This window comes from Hylaeus anthracinus, unplaced genomic scaffold (genome assembly GCF_026225885.1).
Source record: "Hylaeus anthracinus isolate JK02 unplaced genomic scaffold, UHH_iyHylAnth1.0_haploid 12001, whole genome shotgun sequence".
Classification (NCBI taxonomy): domain Eukaryota; kingdom Metazoa; phylum Arthropoda; class Insecta; order Hymenoptera; family Colletidae; genus Hylaeus; species Hylaeus anthracinus.
Window position 1 is genome coordinate 2,306,219 of NW_026534348.1, and position 19,873 is coordinate 2,326,091.

General features: G+C 48.5%; 1 protein-coding gene across 3 annotated transcripts in view; it reads left to right on the forward strand.

The window, feature by feature from the left end:
* Positions 1-19,873, forward strand: part of LOC128890863 (uncharacterized) — a 193,471-nt gene that overhangs the window by 132,910 nt on the left and 40,688 nt on the right. The window contains exons 5-7 of one of the 3 annotated variants that reach the window (XM_054149795.1): positions 11,957-12,084; positions 15,823-16,815; positions 17,553-17,729. In XM_054149795.1, the coding sequence (XP_054005770.1) occupies positions 11,957-12,084; positions 15,823-16,815; positions 17,553-17,729 (1,298 nt within the window). The remainder of the gene's footprint in view (positions 1-11,956; positions 12,085-15,822; positions 16,816-17,552; positions 17,730-19,873) is intronic. The other 2 variants (XM_054149796.1, XM_054149797.1) reach the window with 2 other exon arrangements.

Genomic DNA, 19,873 nt, shown 5'->3' on the forward strand with positions numbered 1-19,873 from the left:
CGCCGCCACCGACGCCGCCCTCCCCCTTTCGCCGTTGCCGTCGCCGTCGACGTCGACGTCGCCTCGTTCCCGCGCTTCTCTCTCGCGCTCTCCACCCTCGTGGCAACTATCTCGCAGCGATCGTCCGTGGAATTGCAAACCAGCTATCAGAACCGCGAGAAGTTTCGCGAGAAAAATTTATGAGCCGCGTTAAGGAGCGTTGAATGCTCGCTTTTCTAACGACGAGCTTTCCCTCATCGATTCGAGCACGTTCCTGCTCGACTGTGTCCTCTCGTAGCTTTCCAAGTTATGGTATCAGCGTGCGATGGTCCAAGTAAATTTTACCAGGACCAAATACATAATGCAACCACAGAAATGACCAGGGAATTTCAAGTGTACGTGTTCGCGGATCTGGAACGCGTCGACGTTGCCTATCCCTCCGTTCGTCGGTTTTTCTTTCTCCGTCGTTATTTCTTCCGCTCGCGATATGCATCGCATCGCATCGCATCGCATCCCGCGGTGCCGCTCGCCAACCAGTCGGAAAATGCAATGAAAGCAACCTCGAGACTTGAAGAAGACGTTCCCAGTAATTCAGCTAGTTAAAATTGCAACTGGCTCCCATACCGCATTGAGATGAATTCGCCGTTTCTTCTTCCACTCGTTCGAAACAGACTCGTTGAAATCGCAAATACATCGCGAACAGACCTTGGTACCCGTTGGCGAACAAGTAAATAATTCCGCGACGTGTTTTCATCGAACTGGAATCTTGGACGTACGGTTACGTTTAGAAAATCATGATCGTAATCTAACAAATTACGTTACCAACCGTAGACTGGGGTATACGCATGTTTTCCCAATGGCTTCGTTTTCCTCTATAATATAGGGCCTATATTAACGGTTCGACTGGTATATCGTAAATTCGTATCGACGCGGAGTCCTTAGTGACGATCGTAGTCAAACGAATCAGCGCGTGATCGTTAATTCATACAAAAGGAAGCCGTATCGAGTATGCAGCCACATTACGCGGATTACGCGGAGCGTTTTCATCCGGGTGATAAGTTATTAATATCGGTACTTCTATTGTGGCTATTCGCGGAAATTGTATTACGGCGAGTTGCGCCGAGGTAAGTGTTAATTTATGAGCGAGTCGGCCATTCCGTGCGCGCTCTTGCAAGGGATTACCGAGCTACGAGACGCGGGAGTTGAAACGGAATACGAATGTCCGAGTAAAATTTCCTCGGATCTACGATCGTTCATCCGATGCATTCGCGGCCAGCCTTTGTCGCTGAAATAAAACCGAGAACAATGGAAAAAGATTGAGTTGTTTGAAAAATTGCCGTCGTTCTTCCGTTGAATCACCGTAACCGGGAACAGTCGAATCTTGTTACGAACTGCGAGAACGGACAATGTTGTCGAAGAATGTTTGCGTTGAACGCGTAATTGTAACAAAGTATGTATATTTAGGAACAACTCGGTTCGAAACGATGAACAGCATGCAACAAAACTGACCGCACCGTATGGGAGTTTCCAAATGTGTTTGCATAACTCTAGACGATAACATTGCGTTACATATTATCAAATGGTATACGAAAACCCGCTATATTTGCTTGTCATTCGAAGCTGGTTAACGTTTGTTTACGCTTAAACTATCTCCTATTTTATAGAACGATCGTACTCGATTCCTCAAAGAGATTCGCGGTACTTATTTAGAACGTAAAGGAGCGCGATTCGTTGCCAACATTTGTTTGAAATACGAGCAAAATTATTGGCTCCCCAAGAGGGATGGTTGTTAGGTTGGTTTACTCGAACTGGGGAAGATTCGAGCGCGCCTTTGGCCGCAAATATATTGGACGATGCAACGGGAAAATGGATAAGCGAATGGACAGCGACGAGGGAATTAAAGGACCAAAGTATATCTCGCATGTAGCGAAAAACAGCGAAGATCGATGCGAAACAAAAGCTCGCTTATGTTTTGCAAATGCAGTGCGAGTATATTGGACTATCGATCGATAAAAACGTGTAATACGGCCGAATGAAGTGAAAATAAATCGGACAGAGGGAAGGGTGAAAATTTTGAAAGCGACGTGTAAAGCACGAGTGAAAACATGAAGGTCCATCGCCACCGAGATGTGTCCGTTCGCCGAGGGTCGAAAATTGGTCGTAAAAATATGTTGCGAGCGATGCAGCACCGCGAGAAGGAAATGTGGTAAAAATTCATGCGCAGAAAATGCCCGTGGAGATGGTTAGGGGATAACTTCGAAGTGAACGCATTGTTCCGAGTTTCGTAATAGACGGCCGTCTCAAGTGTCAAACACATCCGGTAGACAGTGTCTGAAAACTACATACATTGAACGTCGTATCCACCTTACGCTCTCGCGATACTCGTTCGTCCTCTTCAGCGATGCTAATTGATTTATTCGCACGCGTAGGCAGGTGGAGAGCGTATTCGAAAAAAGTTGCTCGCCACGTAGACGCAGCATGCAAATAAATTAACCTGGGAGGTCGGTAACGATACAAATCCAGACGAGTCAACGTGTCCGCGAGTTTATTCTTTGTGATCCAGGTTCCCGGAGAGAGGTGGCGTCCGAAGAGAGAAAAGAATACCGTAACAAGTTACCGCGTCGAGAAGTCGAATACATACGAAATCGTCCGTGAATCGAAACTCGAGCGACGTGTAAGGTGTCGCGGCTGCAAAATAGAACGCGCGACCGATGCTAATTTATTTATATCGGGGGCAAAGCACGATCGCGAAAGAAATTGCCTGGTCGCGCACGAAACGAAGCGCTAATTCGCGTGCGAGCCAAGCGTATGCAAGATCACGAGACTTGCGCGAAGGTAACCCGCAGAACGGTAATTCAGCGTAGCGAGCTACCCGACGACATACAAAATGCAGGGGAGAACGGTTCTCCTCCAGCTGCTGCTGGCTTTCGACTTTCTCGTCCTCGATGGGACAGAATTCATTCCGAGGAACGTCGGACTCGGAGGAGTTGCCGAAATCTGTTGCATCGAACCGATCGAATGCTGACGCGTGCTCGTCTCCGATTTTTCCCGGGGATTCTCCGCGTGATAATTTCAGCGAATCGATTAACCGAAAACAACCAAAATTATTGAAGCGGAATTCCGTGAATATTTTAATATACGGCGGCTAAACACGCGCGCTGAAGTGTATCGTAAATGCTGGGAGAGGTAACTGTTGGAAAAGTGGCGGGATCCGAGAAACAGATGCTTGTACGAGCAAACTTTCGCTGGAAATGTTTGGAGATACTCCGCTAGGGACCGAAGAACGAGGCTTTTGGAGAAACTTGTTCGTACCTTTTGTGCTCCGGATCCGGAACGCGTTCCGAACTTTTATTAAAGTATCGTCAATTTTTCTCCCGCCTCTATTAGATGCAGTTTACGTACGACCGTCGAAATTACGTTTGTCGGTTCTGCATCGATTAATTATCGGTCGAACGTGCATTACCGCACGACAAGATGCTTGCCGATTACGTCGGTACAAAGCAAAAGATATTCGCGGGGGCGGTATCGGTCGCTCTTAACGATGACTGCGTGCACTCGAACGGGTCTCCAACGAGACCGACGTTCGTCTCCAATTAATGACGTAACAGGCATGCCATTGAAATCACTGCGATCGAACATCCCTTTGCTAGGATATAATTAATGAAACTTACTCGATACTCGACTCGACAACGATCAACGTTTAATCAACGGTTCGTAGATGATGCAGTCTCGGAACCCGCGCTCCGTTCGAACCTATTTAAACATAGTTCCAACTTTTACGGATCAACATTCGGTAGTCTAGAGTTTGTACGATGGTATTTATTCATTTATGTTTAATGCACGTCAGGCTCGGAGTGGCTAAGAAGCGTCGTTTGGAGGCGATATCCGACGGATGTTATTCAACGATCGTGCTCGAACGATATCGGAACCTTAACGCAGCTCCGGTGTCGTAAAGGTAGCTGTAATAAAAGAAACGAAGGGAAACTATCAGATAAAAGAGGGCAGAAAGCATCCGCGTCATCGTGGAATAAATTACGGTGGATGCACGCACACCGTATACGGGCTTACGGTGACGCTTGAACGGTTTGCGATGCGACACGCGTGGAAACATTCGCACGACGGCAGCCTCGTAATTACGGACTGACTCTGTAATAGGATTTTCGGTGGTTTTAGCGCGCGAATTCCACCGTAAAGGAGAACGATGGCTATCGCAACGACGCGTGCGATGTTGGTTGATCGCGTCGACCGTGACGCGACTGGTCACTGTATTAACCGAAGAGGATTTCCGAGAGTGCGCGATAACGACGTTTAGTTTGCAAAAAATTCCCCGTGAGGAATTCGACTCGTCGAGCGGCGGTTGGCGTTTAATAAAAGGGTGAAAAACGAAATCTTGATGGGAAAAATTGGAAATTACATCGGAGTCGGCGTAATAATTCGCCCGGCGGTGATTTAAGACGTTTATTATTGCCCGCGAATAGGAGCCCATAAATTATGGCCACGTCTCGCGTGCACTTATCGCGCCTCCTTCCCTGCAAAATTTCTACCGGAATTTAAGAACACAAATGCACAGGCGCTAATGTCGCTAGAACGGCCTCCGCGTTGCGTATCCACGGATGGAGAAATCGTTGAACGAACGAGGATGATCGCGATCGATAAACGGACGCGTTTATTGGTAAAACGCATTTTGTAATTAATGTTCGTATCTCGCAATTCGTCTCTAACGCATTCGATTCGCAGTCGATACGCGTGCGAACGCGACCACTGCGTGATAGCGTTATCACGAAAAAAAAAAAAAAAATATACGGGAAAAATTCTAGTATCGGTACGCGGCACAGCGATGCAACGGATGTTTGCTGAATTATTGAAATTTATTTGAGTTCAACCACTCGCCAGTTTATGATCACTGGGTCGTTTCGGTTAGCAATTTTATCTTCTTTTAATCCTCTCCGAAACGAATACGTTTGCAACATTTATGCGATCAATTTCGCAAAGGGAGTCGCGAAAATAATTATATTACTGCCTATTGACAGAGCAACGCGGAACTTTTGAATATATATTCGCAACTCGTCTCGGAAAGAACAAAACCTAGCGAACGGTACCGCGTATCGCTAGGCAAGTCCTTGTCCCAGTGAACTTGGATACTCGTAGTGACTCGTGTTTCACGAAATCGAAAGAAATCTGTAACGATATCGAAGACGCCTTTCTAATTTTCGACGCATCGTTTAGCCAAGCAGAATTAACACCAGGAGGAAACTCGGCCGTTCATGGATTCCTGCACGCGTACTCTCGCGTCGAGAACAAACCGTTCCGCAGTTACGATCTCGATTCCAATGGTGAAACTTCACCTTCCGGTTTCCATTTGTCGGCCGCGTCGGAGTTCTCCAAGTCGGAGAAAGGGTAAAAAGGAGGAACGACGCCAAGGAGAAGAAAACGAAGGAGGCAGAACGGCACCATCTGGCCGCGATGAGGAAACGAGGAAAGGAAAACGGTCGACCGGGCTGGATAGAGATACATATATTTCTCTTTGATGCGATCTCGAGCAATTATTCAATGCTGCCACCGCAAATGAATCCTACCCGAGGAAACTTTTTTTGTCAATAACCTCCTTACTCGGAAGACCTCTTTTCTTCTCGCAAGGAGGATTTTGCGGGAATTGTTAGTTAAAATAAAGTGAACTTTGGTGGCGAATTCAGCTCTCTTCAATTTGTAATCGAACGCTTATCGAGTCCTCTGTTCTCGTTCGACTTTGACTTTCGGTCTGTGCTGTTGGATTCCTATTTCGCGGATTCCATGGATAGAGCTCTTTGCAATGGAATACGGAACAGGATACTCGTTTCTTCCCGGTTTCGTCGAATTTAATTATTCATACAGTTATCCGCTTGAATTTTTCTTGACGGTCGTAGCCGTGGATTCGAGTTCGGCCGCGACCAACGGCAATTTTCGGTGGCCGGCTCTACGGTTTATAGAAATCGCATGTAAAACACCCCGTGACGTTGCATTTCGTTGACCGAAATACGCGCGGTATCGCGCTAAACGGGAATATAATTTTGTATAATCGTTGACGTCGGTAATCGCCGAAATACGATTATATTATAATTCGCGAAGAAATTAAATCTCTCACGCGCTCGTGTCCCCGTTATTGTTAGCAGTCATGCAGGATTCATCGGGAAATCGTGGTTAATTCGCATATTATTGACCTCAAGTCGCGAGGCTGTACTCGGTAACGAATTCACGGGCGCATTAAATTTTCAAACGATCCGCGCCATTAAAATCCAATTAATGCGACCGCGAAAAATTAAATTCGCGACGAGAAACGTTCCGGCAATTCCAATGATTCCCGTTACGAAGGCGCCAACGATATTGCAGATAACGAATCGGATAGTTTACATAATTTTCATGCAAAACTCGTACTCTTTCGCGTACGGCGTTTCGTCTCGTAAATATTTCCGTTTCACACAAATTTCAACAACAAGAATTTCGCCTGAAAATTAGATGGGCGAAACGGTGAGTTCCAACTTTATTTCAACTGTTTCGATTCAAAAGACACGATACATTCGTACGTTCCTAGCTTTTCTCGCGAGACACTTTTTAACTCCGTTCATACACTAATCAGCCGAACGATAAAGTCCCAGGATATAAGAGACTCAACGCGTTGCAAGTTGCTCGAGGACTGTTCGACGAGCTCCAAAAACGGCTGTGTCGAAGTTCGTGCGGGGTTGACAAGCACGAACCAGCCCTTCTACCTATCACGTGACGATACGCGGCATTAAAATTCATAAGGCGACTCGCCTATTCCCCACTTTAGCACCCCGCGACCTGAACGAGCCGCGCATCATATATTTATAGGGCGCCCTCGGATGCACACATGCATCTTGCACAGCTTACGCGACCCGGTCGATTTTGGCGTGCCCTTATCCGGCGACCAAATACGCTACGGCTCGAATTAGAGAAGATCTGTGCGAATACTCTCTTGGTTCGTCATTTTATTAATTATTTATCGCTCGAGTCTTCGGTAACAGGGTGTTTGCGTAGACTGGAGGATATCGCGCTGTCATCCGTTGCATCTACGAGATGACACGAGTGTACCCGCCGCGTGCCTATGAATCTTGCTTCGCTCGCGTTGGAAGGAGAGGCTCCGAAGAAGACCTGTGTGTACAATGACAAATTGTAGATGGATGTTAGGTAGATAGCGCGGGCTTCGAACGAATGAAAATAAATCAAGTTTCGTGCTACGGGATGCTCGTTGAATCTTGCGAAATTTATGTCGTACGCGGCGAAAGAATGACCGAACTTCCTCTTCGATGATGTTGAGATAAAATACCGGACGGCGTAGGATTACGTATCGCGAGCAAATTGGATATCGTTGGAAACGAAAAAAGGAAGCCAGGTTTCGACTTAATTTATAACAGGTTCAAGAGCTAATAAATAAAACGTCTTCCAAGCTCCCTCGAACTCGACGAACGAGGAACGAAGTGTCCGCCGAAGTAGCGCCAAAAAAACTCGCGGAAACTTTTCGGAAGTTACAAGAGGGTCAGCGTCGTTAATCATTCCCCGGCCGTTCTATAGACGCATACATTATTCAAGACCGTCCCGACGCGGACTATGCATAACTTTTGTCGATGTTCACGCGCCGGTTTCTGCGGGAAAGAGTTGAACACGCAAACTATCGCGACATCCGGGCATAAGAAATATTTGGTAACGTTTCCAGGAGTTGGCGGGGTTTCTTTTTTCGCCGCAATTAAAATGCAGTTTCTGCGAATGCAAATAGAAACCAGCTCGGTAGGAAAGTTGCTTTTCACCGCGACGTTTAACTGTGTCGAAGGTTTGTCGAAAGTTTCGATCGAATCATCGATAGCGAGAACGATCCTCGACGTTGGATCGATTCGCGAAAAGTCGGTGCACTCGTTGGAGCGTAGGTTGGCGCGTGCACACAGGGTACACGAGGCTGCAGAGGGTGCGCGAGGGTGCGTCAGCGCACACGTAGGCGCGTACTTAGCACCCCCGACTGTGCAAGACCACTCGACCGGCACGTACCGGATCCTTCAGACGTACCTACACGCCAGTAAATTATCGCCCGACCGTACGTACAGGGAAGTGCAGCGCTCTCGTTGTTTTACACTCTCTCTTTCCAACTACTTCCCTCCTCTCTCTCTCACTCTCTCTCTTTACCTCAACCCTCTCCACCGTTCGTCCAACTCCGCGCGCCAAGCCCCGTCCTCGGTTTTCTCTTTGTTCTTTCGCGTTTTGCCCGCCGCGTTCCACGCGTTCCCGACCCGCGCGATAAAAATGAGATTTACGGATTATTCTGTTCCCTTGCCTGTGTCGCTCCGCTGTCGACGAGCTTAAATCTGTATTACTCGGCCACTTTTCCCCCCGCCCCTCGCACGTTTTCATTAGCGCCGCTCAATTTTTCAGTCCCGTCGCTAACCACGCCACGCTTGCATCGGACCATTCCCGTGAAAACGAAAGTAGCCCGACGCGGGATACTCTCCGATACCTTCGGCGTTGCCTCTTCGTTGGCGAACGCGTCTCCTAGGGTCATCGCGCGTTTAATCGATCGCTCTCGACCTCGATGTCGAGGATTTTCTCCGCGTTTCAATATAAATAGTACGAACCTCACGGAGCAAGCTTGCACGATCTTTAATCAAATTTCACGGTGCTGGATTACTCGAACGACATTTATAAAGACGTTGGGTAGAGGTTCTGTTTTTTTTTTTTTTTTCTTGGAAAAAAAATAACCAGTTACAAGATTATCCGTGCCAGTCAAGTATCTCGCGATCCCTCTCTCGGTATCTTCCTCGTAGACTCGACGTAAAAACCTTATAGCGGAAATCAATGGCAGGATAGGTCGAATCCGCCAGTAGACTCGACGGTCGAAAGTGGAGCGTATATTTCATTGCCGCTGCGCGACTTTCAATCTCTGCGAATGTCCGTCCGCGAGTCGGCTGTAATCTTTTTCTTTTCACGATTGGTCCACGCCACGCTACCTTTGGCTCCTCGAGTAACACCGGCGAACTTTACGCTTTGTAATTCGGCACGAATCGAAAAGGAAAAATCACGTTGGCGCTAAAAACTGATTCCAATTCAACGCGGTTCAAACGCGTCGGAACGCAATAAATCTCGCGTTAATTTTCAAACGCCCTGCGTTTGCGGTTAATTGAAAATTTAATATGGGAGTACTTGGAAATTGAAAAATGAAAAGTTCCAGCTTGATCAGCTCTCTCGGCTGCTTAAACGTTACGAGCACTTTAGCTTTCAAAGGCCGCGGTTAATCAAATCTCATCGTTTCTTTTTTCTCGCGGTTTCCGGATGATCGAAAACAAAATAATTGTACGCGTTGCGCCGAAGAAGATACCCTCGGAGATTAGACGTCGGAAATTTGACTGACGTCTGTTTTTAGTGCAACATCTCCTCGAGCACGGCCTCGGGATCTTTCCATCTAATTGCTATAAATATTCATGGTACGACAGCATTTCCATAAATAAATTATAGCGCCCCATGCGACTGCCGCTTCTCAAAACAGAACGTTTCGCTTTTGACCTCTATCTTCTTTCGAGCTTTTGATCTTCTCGATGTAAGCAGAGAGTCGCGATGCACAAGTCGCAAATTTAACCTCGAATTTGAAACTCTGGGCGAGCGTCGAGTGCACGTTCGTCGACGAAAACCGAGAAATAATTGCCTCGCGCCGCGACAACGCATTTCGCTCTGGTTCCGTGAATCGCAAAAATTGAAAGAGAACGGTCAAAGTTTCTCCGTGAATTCCTTGCGAAAATCCAGCCAACGCAACGATCTCGGTCGCATTGGTCCGCGCGATAAATCCTTCGGACCAGCAGCTTAAAGCTGGCGTGGCGAAACTCGCAGGAGACGCCTGCGTCGCGGCGTTTCTGGCTCCGATCTGCGGCCAGACCGCACGACGCTTGTTCCTTGAACAGACTGCATTACGGGATACCTGTCAGTGACACGCCGCTGGCGAAAATCGTCCTCGTCGCTGGACGAAACCATAATTTCATTGGACGGTGGCTGGAAAGACACATGGCTTAGTTTGCGCTACTACTAATTCCGAACGTCTCGTTCCCGAAGTCAATCGCAGTACTAGAAATTGGTGGCAACTTTTCAGGTATCAGTATGTCCTGACGATGAAATACCTCGAAACTGCGGTAACGTAAATATTGCTCGTCCAGGTCTTCCAGTCGCTTTTTCGATTCTTGTCGGCCGGTGCCGTTCTCGTTTCACCTTTGGTTTCGTGTTTCCTTTTACCATCGTTTCGACCCTGTAATTCGTTGAGAGCGAGAGCCACGTTGGAACTGTGTGTGCCATTAACCCAAATAATTCCGAGACGTGGTCTCACCCTCTTTGAATTTCTACCCTTCTTCGGTTTCCTTCCAGCCGTCTCCCTTTTCTCGCTGCGCAGTTAGTTTGCGATCTTCTTTGAAGTACAAGGTGGACCGAAAATCCTTGTATCACACCCAGGAGCCAAGGTGATTCTATCAGGAGGAACGAGTGTGTGTTGCGAAGATCTCGTCTTCGGGAAAACAGCTTCGAAATTCGGTCCGTGGCGTATACGCTTAATCAAGATTAGGTTTAATAAAGGGCGGTGATTGACGCATGCCGAGGAAACGCGACGCAACCCTCTGCTTTTCTTTCGTGTAACGTAGCTTTCTTCTAAATTCTAAGATTTCTATATTCTAACTTTTATAACGTTTGTATCGTAAATTTTGAATTTATCGCGTCATATCGTTTAATACGATTATTATTCAAGTGACGCGTCTGTACAGCCATGCTCATCGATCCACGCGCTCCTCCGTAGCTACCGAATTTACTTTCCTCCACTCGCAAGTTATTGCTTTTAACATTTACAAGGTACGTTTCAATTTATGAAATTGAATTGACTTTTAAACACGTCACTTAGACAATTGCGGTAGACATTGACTCTCGACAAACAATGAGAGAACTCTCGAGTTCATCATCGTATTTACTTTTCCACGTAGAGCCGTGTCTTTTTTTGTGTAAAACCAATCTTTTTCATCCGCTTTCGATAGCATCGGTTTGATGTTTATAATCATCGCGGCGGAACTTTACCGCGGCTCGTCATTTCGTAAAACCTGCCGGTCTTATTGCTCGTGCTATCGGTTATTCAGCGTCGATTACGCGCCTCATTTCACGGTGGATATTTAACGGTGGCTTTATTCACGGAGAGGCAACGTTAAATAGTCAACGCTACGGAGATAATTTTCCAGTGGATTATTCAATTAGCCTCACAGTAATTAGTTTCCGACAAGATCTACGAGCGCGGACGGTTTGCATCCCCGTGCCTTCGTCCCTCGTTCCATTTTTTCCACGTTTTTTCATAAAACAACTTTTTAGAGGTATTTAACACCGACCCTACGTTTCCGTATCGCTAAATAGTGGAGGCTAATTAGTCGGCTCGAAATGACGCCGACGCCGACGCCGACGGTCAATCGCGACAACCGCGTCGCTTTACTTGGGTCGAAATCGGATATATTGGCCATATTAAACGGCCGTATTAAAATGGTCTCACGATCGCGATTGTTTAATTAAGTTCGTTTCTCGGCTGAAAGTACTGTTCCGTGATCGCAACGATGACGCCACTTTTCGGTATGTTTCATAGGCGGCGTTAACGATACTTGTACTTGAATTTCGTCCGCAAACGTTACGATAACGGCGATCGTCGTTGTTAATACCAAGGGGAAGTAATCCCGCGATTAAACGGAGTTTGAACAGGGTCAGCTTGGACCGTGCCGGGATCGGTGCTGATATTTTCGTCAATTTTCCCGGGAAATTATCGGACGTTTCAATAATTGCAAAACTGGATCGCTCGCCGCTAATTCCTGATTGACTTCCAAAGCACGCCAGAGAAGTATCCCGCGTTCGACCGGTTCGCGTAGAATTTCAAACGGAATCAACCACGCAACGCGGCCAATCGATTCGAATAATCGTTATTCCTTGCACGTTTCAGGAATGCCTGTCAGGATTCTTGGACCCAGCTACGACAGTCGCCTATGTTCGGATGCATATGTCCGAACAACCACATGAAGAGGCGTTGCGACAGGATCTTCTCGACGGTGAATCACAATCCCTGCGTTGGTGAGTATGAAATCGGGCCCGTTCGATCGCAACGTTTACTTTTCTCTTTATGTATGTATACGTATATACACACGTGGTACATACAGGCATCATTCGTATCATCAGTGCGTACACACGAGACTTTCTCGCTTTGGACTCTTTTTTTTTGTTTCGTTGTGACTTGCCCTCGAGCCAGACACTTTGCGATCTTGAATGAACGAGTACATATATCGTAACCGTTGATTAACAGTATTTACTAGCGCACCTTGTGGAAAACGACTTGTTGGTGTTGTGAAGTAACGTGTGTATTTTTTGGATATGGCAAATACCGATTTACTTTTACATTTCGCCCGTCTCGTTGCGAGAAGTTCGTTCGATTGCCCGCCCCTTGTGTATCTGTTTGTCTGTTACCTTTACACGGAGTACTCTTTCTTTTTTTTTTTTTTTTTTTTTTAGTCTACTTTTCTTCGTTTCGGCAAAGGGAATCCTAACGATCTTAGACCGAAACACGCGAAAACATTCATCCGAATCCCGTCAAAGATAGGGACGGTTTTAGACTCGAAAGAAGCATCGAATTACTTCGGGGATAAAATTCATTTCCGACCTTTTAAATAGAAGATTCGAGGACCATCCCACGATACCTTACTCTCGGTATTATTTCATCGAGACTTTTACGAGCTTAAATCCGATTATTCGATTCGTCGATATACCAAAATCAACCGTTGCAATTTCGACGAGATTAAGTTATCTTAGAATCGAAGTTACCATTTAGTCGTAGGAATCGCGGAGAAACGAGGAAATTGCACTCGGTGAAAATTCGATAAATCAAAGAGGTTTCGTCGACCACGGACACGGCCATCGGGATGTTTCCAGTCTCGTTATTTTTTCTAGTCGTCCAAATTGACCGCAAAGAATGGAAAGGAACAATTACTTTCGGCGATACCGCGGTGTTTAAGGCTCGTGGGATGACGTTATAGCCTCTTTCGGATAAGTTCCTTTCTCCTCAATTAACTAAAGGCTACCGGTATCGAGATGTAGATAAGGATTTCATCGCGTGGCGGGTTCAACCTTAATTTCACTGAAATCCCGATCCCTTCGAACAACATCTTCCATACCGTTCTTCCCGTCGAGCCTAACGACACTCTCGACCAGCTATTTTTAGAGTCTCTTTTCATCGGTACGCCCGCGAAAACGTATTCGTCTTTATCTTCGATCACGATCGATGTTACGGGATCGAAGATCGTGACGCGATAGCACGCGCCGGCTCTTTCCATCGAACCAAGTTCATTGCTCCGCGATACATTTAGGTTGGCGAGAAATAAATGGCTGGTCGATACGTTTATAAAAACCCTCTCCTGGTTCGCCTTCCTTTCGTTCGTCCAAGATCGGCTGGATTTCGACTAGAGCCTAGCAAGGTTCTCGATAAAACGCGGATCACAATTTAGGGCGTTTCGCGCCACTACATAAGTGCATTTGCCACTCGATGCGTATGCGCGACGCGCAAGTCGTTTGTCCCCTTTCTTTCAAACGTTCGGTAGCCGAGCGAACCGATGCTCGTTCCTGGATGGACGATCAACGGCGACCAGGCCGTTCTCAATTTTGTACGTTTCAGCACCGAGGAGTCGAACCGTCGCTTTGACAGTCGATATCGTTTACAAAGTATCGGGAAACACGAGTATAAGAAACGAAAGATACGATTCGAAATTTAAGGAGGATTCGATGCGCGATTCGCTGGTTAGTTTGTCAAAAATCTTAATAAGCAAGAACGGAAACGGTCGAAATAAACTACTGGACAAAATTAGTGGAACACTTTTTTTTTTAAATGTTCATAATTATGAGAGTTTTCAACCTCGGTATATTCGGTTCGGTTGAGGAAACTTTCCGGCGATTTCTTCTCGAGGATTCGATAGGTCGATCGACGAAATCCGAAATTTCGGATAACACGGTCAGCTACACGAGCAGGAAGAGGAACGGAACGTAAACGATGATCCTGGACGCTTTGTTCCACCGCGGTTTTGAAAAGTTTCCTTCAGTTTCCGGATATCCACGAAGCAACGATGGGAGGCCACGGAAGTCTGAAGCCACCCTTGAAATCCTCGAATGTCAAGGAACGTCTGCACGAGAGCACCAGCACCTCCTAAGTACGCATTCCGCCCGAAGGATTTGCATTTCGAGATCGATCCGCGCCGCTCCTTCTCTTTCTTTTTTAACATCGTTCAAGTTTCGGCTCTCGATCCTCCGATCGAACATGGTCGATTATCGGAAGAAACACGCGAGGCCGAATTCGAATTCGCGGCCCGTTGTTATTTTCATCGCTATTCCTTTCCGTGCATCGAATCGTTGACGCGCATCCGTTTACGACGGTGTCATGGTAATTCAAGTCGACTCGAGGGTCCGATCGAGGCTACCGTGCACGGATCGATGTAATACCCGAAGCTAGGATTTAGGATCGACGAGAATCGTTCCTTTGGAAATGGAGAACGGTGTCGCTCGATGGTGGCGGATAAGAGCTCGAAAGCCTTCGGGCGAGAATGCAAGGAGATTACGCACCGCATGCCGTACTTTTGCACGAGAAATTCTCTTTTTCGAGGCCAAGTCGGCCGTGCACGTTCTCAGCCTGCATGCCTGAATTTTTCGATTTCTTTCTGACAATGCGCATGCCAGTTGATTAATCGCCTACTACGACTCTCTTACTTTCTGTTACTCGCTCGACTCGTTACATACTCTTCTACTCCCTCGCCATTCTCCTTTTTAGATTCGAGAACGCCTCGAGCATTCGAAGAGCGGCAATCGTTTAGTTTCGAGTTATTCCGAGGAAGAGCAAAATATTTTCTTGTTTATTCGAGCAATTCGCGAACGAACGTGCCAAGGATTCGTCGTAAAAAGATCGCGAGGAAGCCTGCGCCGAGCATTAAACGAACCAAGTCGTAATCGGAATTGACGTTCGACCTGGATTTACGCGGCTCGGGACTCCCTTTGGCACTCCAAGTTCCCGCGAAACTCCAACTAACGCCGAACGCCTAAGCAAACGCTTTACTAGCGTGCAGTTCTGGCTTTGAGCGCGCGCGTTCGCGAAACCATCCTCGAGAGAGACCGGCGAGATCTTCGCGATCCGTTCGTCTTTTTGTCGACCATGAGTTTGATCGACTCCTCCGGGGACGTTAATGGGCCCGCGTTAGACCTTATTGCTCGAGCAATTTGTGGAATACCGTAGTTGCGGCGGTTGCTCCGTAACGAGCAGTATCTCTCGATGGGCATTTGTCGCGGAACGGTATTTCCGAAAAGCGCGTGGTTCATCGTAGATACGATGATTTTTTTGTAATTTCGTTGTTTTGAAGTTCCGCGAAGCAATTTTGTTGACATTTACGAGTAATGTAACTTTTCCTTTTTCCTCGTCGTTTCTTTACGTGCTGAAACGAAGCCAAAGCCCGAGGTCGCAAAAAAGGTTTAAATAAAGTTTTCTCGGAGCGCGATGTGTACAAATTATAACCAATTAATTTCTTCCGAAGATATAAACGTCCGAAATTCCCAACCGTCGCCCACGGCAACAGTTCCGCGCTCCGAAAACTATTTTATTCACCACCGTCACGACCACCGACCATCAACCACCACTACCACCACCACCACCACCACCACCACTACCACCATCACTATCACAAGCGTAGCACGTACCACTCGACCCGTCCGTGCACGTGTACCGATGCGATCACGCACCCCACTCACCCCGTTTTCGTCCGCGTCTCTGCTTCTGTGTTACAGAGTTCCTGCCCTCCTCCACCTCTGTAGACCTGTCGGGCACGGACTCGGCCCTGTATCCGTTCGACCCGCAGCAGGAGAGCTACCAGGAGATCTGGTTACCGCCGACCAGTATGTACCCCTATTTTCTGTTCCCCGAGGCCGCGCGCACCTCGTACTACGACCACGAGAGCACGTACGACGTCCAGGAGCCCGGGCAGAGGCGTCAGCACGGCCACCGTCATCAACACGGGCGTCATCAGGAAGCACCGGAATTACCCGGCAGGCCCGGTGTCCTCGTGGTCGAAGCGTACGAACCTCGTGCCGATCACGAGAACCGGCAGGGGGCTCGTGCTGGCGCCGACGACGAGCATCGGCCTGCTTACAGGGAGAAAGATCGGTCGATGGAGGGATCTGGGAGCTTCTATGATCGCGGCTCTTCTTCATCTTCTTCCTCTTACTCTTCGTCTTCTTCCCCTTCTTCATCTTCTTCTTCTTCTTCTTCTTCTTCTTCTTCTTCTTCTTCTTCCACGTTGTCCAAGCATGATCGTGCCTCCAGCACAGTGCACCTGCAGCCAAGGCACTCCCAAAGCGAGCATGACGCGCACCTGCACCATCATGACCATCACCAGCACCACCAGCACAACCCTGCACCACCCGCACCACCGTCCGCCGCGACGTCGTCTTCATCTTCGTCGTCGTCGTCGTCGTCGTCGTCGTCGTCGTCGTCGTCGTCGTCATCGTCGTCATCGTCGTCGTCGTCGTCGTCGTCGTCGTCGTCGTCGTCGCCGAGTTATCCTCCGGCTCGTCCAACGCCTACCGTGGACGAGACGAAACGAATCGAGAGACCCGAGCTGGTGCAGCCGAAGAAATTCGCGCCCAGGCCCACCTACGAGCACCGGGCGATCTTCGATCGCGCCGACGACGACTTCGATGACCACGAATTCAGGATCGGCGCGCTGCCCGTCGACCGGCTCTTCGATCTCCGCGAGGCCTTCGAAGGGTTCGTCGACCAAGGTTCGTACACCGGTATCAGGGTGCCGTGTCCCCGCGGACCTCGTCAATCGTCATTCTTCGACGAAACTCCCGCTGGTAGACGCAAAAAATACCGAGTGGCCCGATTCTTCTCGAAAATTTGATCGGGCACGCATCGCGTCCCGACCGCCGGACTTGGCTCTTCGCTCCTGAATTCCAACCCCTCCGGTTTCCGTTCGACGCGGTGATCGATCCGGCATCGCCTAAGCTTTATCGCTTCGTTGCTGTTTTTCAGATACTACGCCGATTCGAGACCGCGAAGGGTTTGGAGCGCAGCGAGCTCGCGAGCACGCGAGACGTCGGATTCGTCGTCGCGTCGACTTGCTAATCAAATGCCGGACCGATTCACGCGTTTTTGTCGAGCGTTGACGAAGAACCGTGGAAACGATGCAACGACGATATTAAAATTTCAGCCGATGTTCCGTTGTTCCATGTCCTCGAGCGACTTTGCCTGTCGCGGTGGCGGCCTTTCGATAACTACGTCCTCGATGTTTCGATCTCGCGAACACCCCGCGCCAGGCGCAAAAATTCGCTCGAAGAAGATTCAGTGCGAATCCGCTCGGTTCGGAGCACTGCTCGCGTAACAGTGGGCTCTCCCGACTCCCGAAACCGTTTCATCGGGTTCGTGGTCGATGCGAGGGGAAATAGCACGGTTAGAGCCGACGACCAAGGCGCCCGTACTCGTTCCTCCATGCTCCGGTACGCTTGCTGGTTTACAGTGAAGGTCATCGCTCACCCGGACAACTCGACCAGCTTCGAGGTGATCGAGTCGCAGCTCGAGAACCCGTTGATCGACGCGGAACACCAAGATCTTCTCGCCATGCAGCAGCTTTCCGTGCCCGGTGGCCACCATCACAAGCCCCATCGCAAGAAGAATCAGACGGACGATCACGATCGTGAGTATCATCGTTCTTTAATTAATAGCAACGCTTCTCCTCGTTAGACTCTCGTCGTTAGCATCGTCGACGATTTATTCGCAACCTCTCGACGATCGGGCCGAAACGAGCGTGGATATCGAAATCCGGCGAAAAGTTTCGAGAGCGAGGGGTGGTTCTTGTCGCGCAACGCTCGGATTAAAGTTCGAAATCCGGCAGCCCGAGAAATAATACTGGGAGATACGGGGTAGGACAGGAAATGAGAGGACTTGGAGGTGAAATTAAATTAAACTTTCGCCGCGATAAAGTTTAACCATCGCAGGGCGACGTTCCGCGACGTTACGCGTCCGATCGATTCCGCGGGAAAGTTCCAGCGGCGGAACGAGAAAAATTTACGAGGCACTCGTGCCACCCACCGGGAAGGTGTAATTTAAGCGGGGCCACGAATTTGCGGGATAATTTTGCCCCACGAAAAGGCAACGCTGAAATTGCCAGCCGAGGAGAAGACGGTAACTCGGAACGACGCTTTCAGCGCGCGAAACGAATACACATTTTTCCGCGCCCCCGTTTTTCTCGTAACTCATGGTACTTGATGGATGGACGAATTTTCCCCTGCGTTAACAAGAACAAAACCGTGGTCAACATAATTCCAACCGGTACGGTGAATATGCGTGACGTCAGCAGCTATAAATCCTACCGGACAAGACACCGGCCGCTATCGCGAGAAATACACACCGCGCAATTTTCCCACGCTCGTGTAACGATTAACACTTTTCTGGACTCTCCTCGAACGTTCACTGAACAAATTCTACGTACGCTTCTCTTTTTTTTCGCGCCGCAACGAAACAAACTGTTCGCGATTGGTTAACAACTTAGCGAGGGTGGAAAATGGCTTAGCGCGCAACCTACGAAACGACGACAAAGAGTTAATCTCTGATGAGCCAACAAAGAACGAGCTCGCGTTAATTAAAATACGACGAAGGCCAAACGATTCGAGTTAGGTCGAGGTAGAACCGTTCCAGAATCAGGGCAGACGCGCGTTGAATCGTGGTGTGCGAAAAAACGAACGGAGAGGAAGACGGATGCGGGATTCGAGGAGCAGGAACGCGTAGACCCGGTGCGGCAATGCGAACTATAACGCATCGAGAATTGATTGCATCCGGATCGGGCGGCGAGTAATTATCCTTGGTTATCCTTTAATCCAGCGATTACCCGCGTATCGATGTTCCGTCCGGTGATTGATTCGAGCGAAACGGATTCCTACGGTTCGCCGAGCACCGCGAAGCTATCGTGTTTCGTAATCCAGCGAACCGTTCGAAAGAAAGGCGGATGACTGATTTTTCTAATCGAAAATGTCGCGAGCAGGTGTCCACGAAACGCTACCGTGGGGCCTTAAGTTTAAGCGTTATTTTATACGACGCACGCCGATATCGGTGTGTCGTTTCGACCGACGAAGAAGCTAGAGCCGCAATGCCGGAGAACCGTCCAAGTATTTTATCCAAAGGACACGGCTTACACCCGACAGCCGGGCTTGGTATAAACCACGTAGAACCGGGCCATGAAAGCCTCAAATATTTTACTTTGCGAACGTTCCTTTCTATCTTGAAATGTAAACGAGTTATCCGGATGACTCGTCTCGAATGCTCCATTCCGCATATTATACTCGAAGTTCTAGTACAAGTGCGCTCGAGAACGTAGAAATCCCGTCGCCGGTTTGATTCTTTAGGATTTCTCGACGATCGTCGCGCTTGAACCGGATCCGCTCCGATTATTCGTTCGCCGCGTCACCTTCGCGTTCGTCGATCCCGACGGATATTCGCGCGGAGATGTAATCAGGCCCGCCTTTCAACGTCGTAGCGAACAAGCGCGCATTTCCCGCCACTTGTCGTGTCCTAATTAAAATTCGTTCGACCGCTTATTTACCCGTTTCTCCGTAGAGCGGTGCTAACCTAACGAGTCGCTATTTTCTCTAGTTCGAAAGTCGAACTCTCGACGGGCCTGGACGCGCTGAAATTTCGCATTCATATATTCAATTTCGACGGAGCGGTCTACCGGGACCGGAAGCTCGTTCCGTCGAACGACCAAAGATCTTGGACGCGTTTGGTGCGAGCGTAGCTCGAAAATTCTCGATCGGAGAGAATTATTATCTCGAATTGGATCTCTTT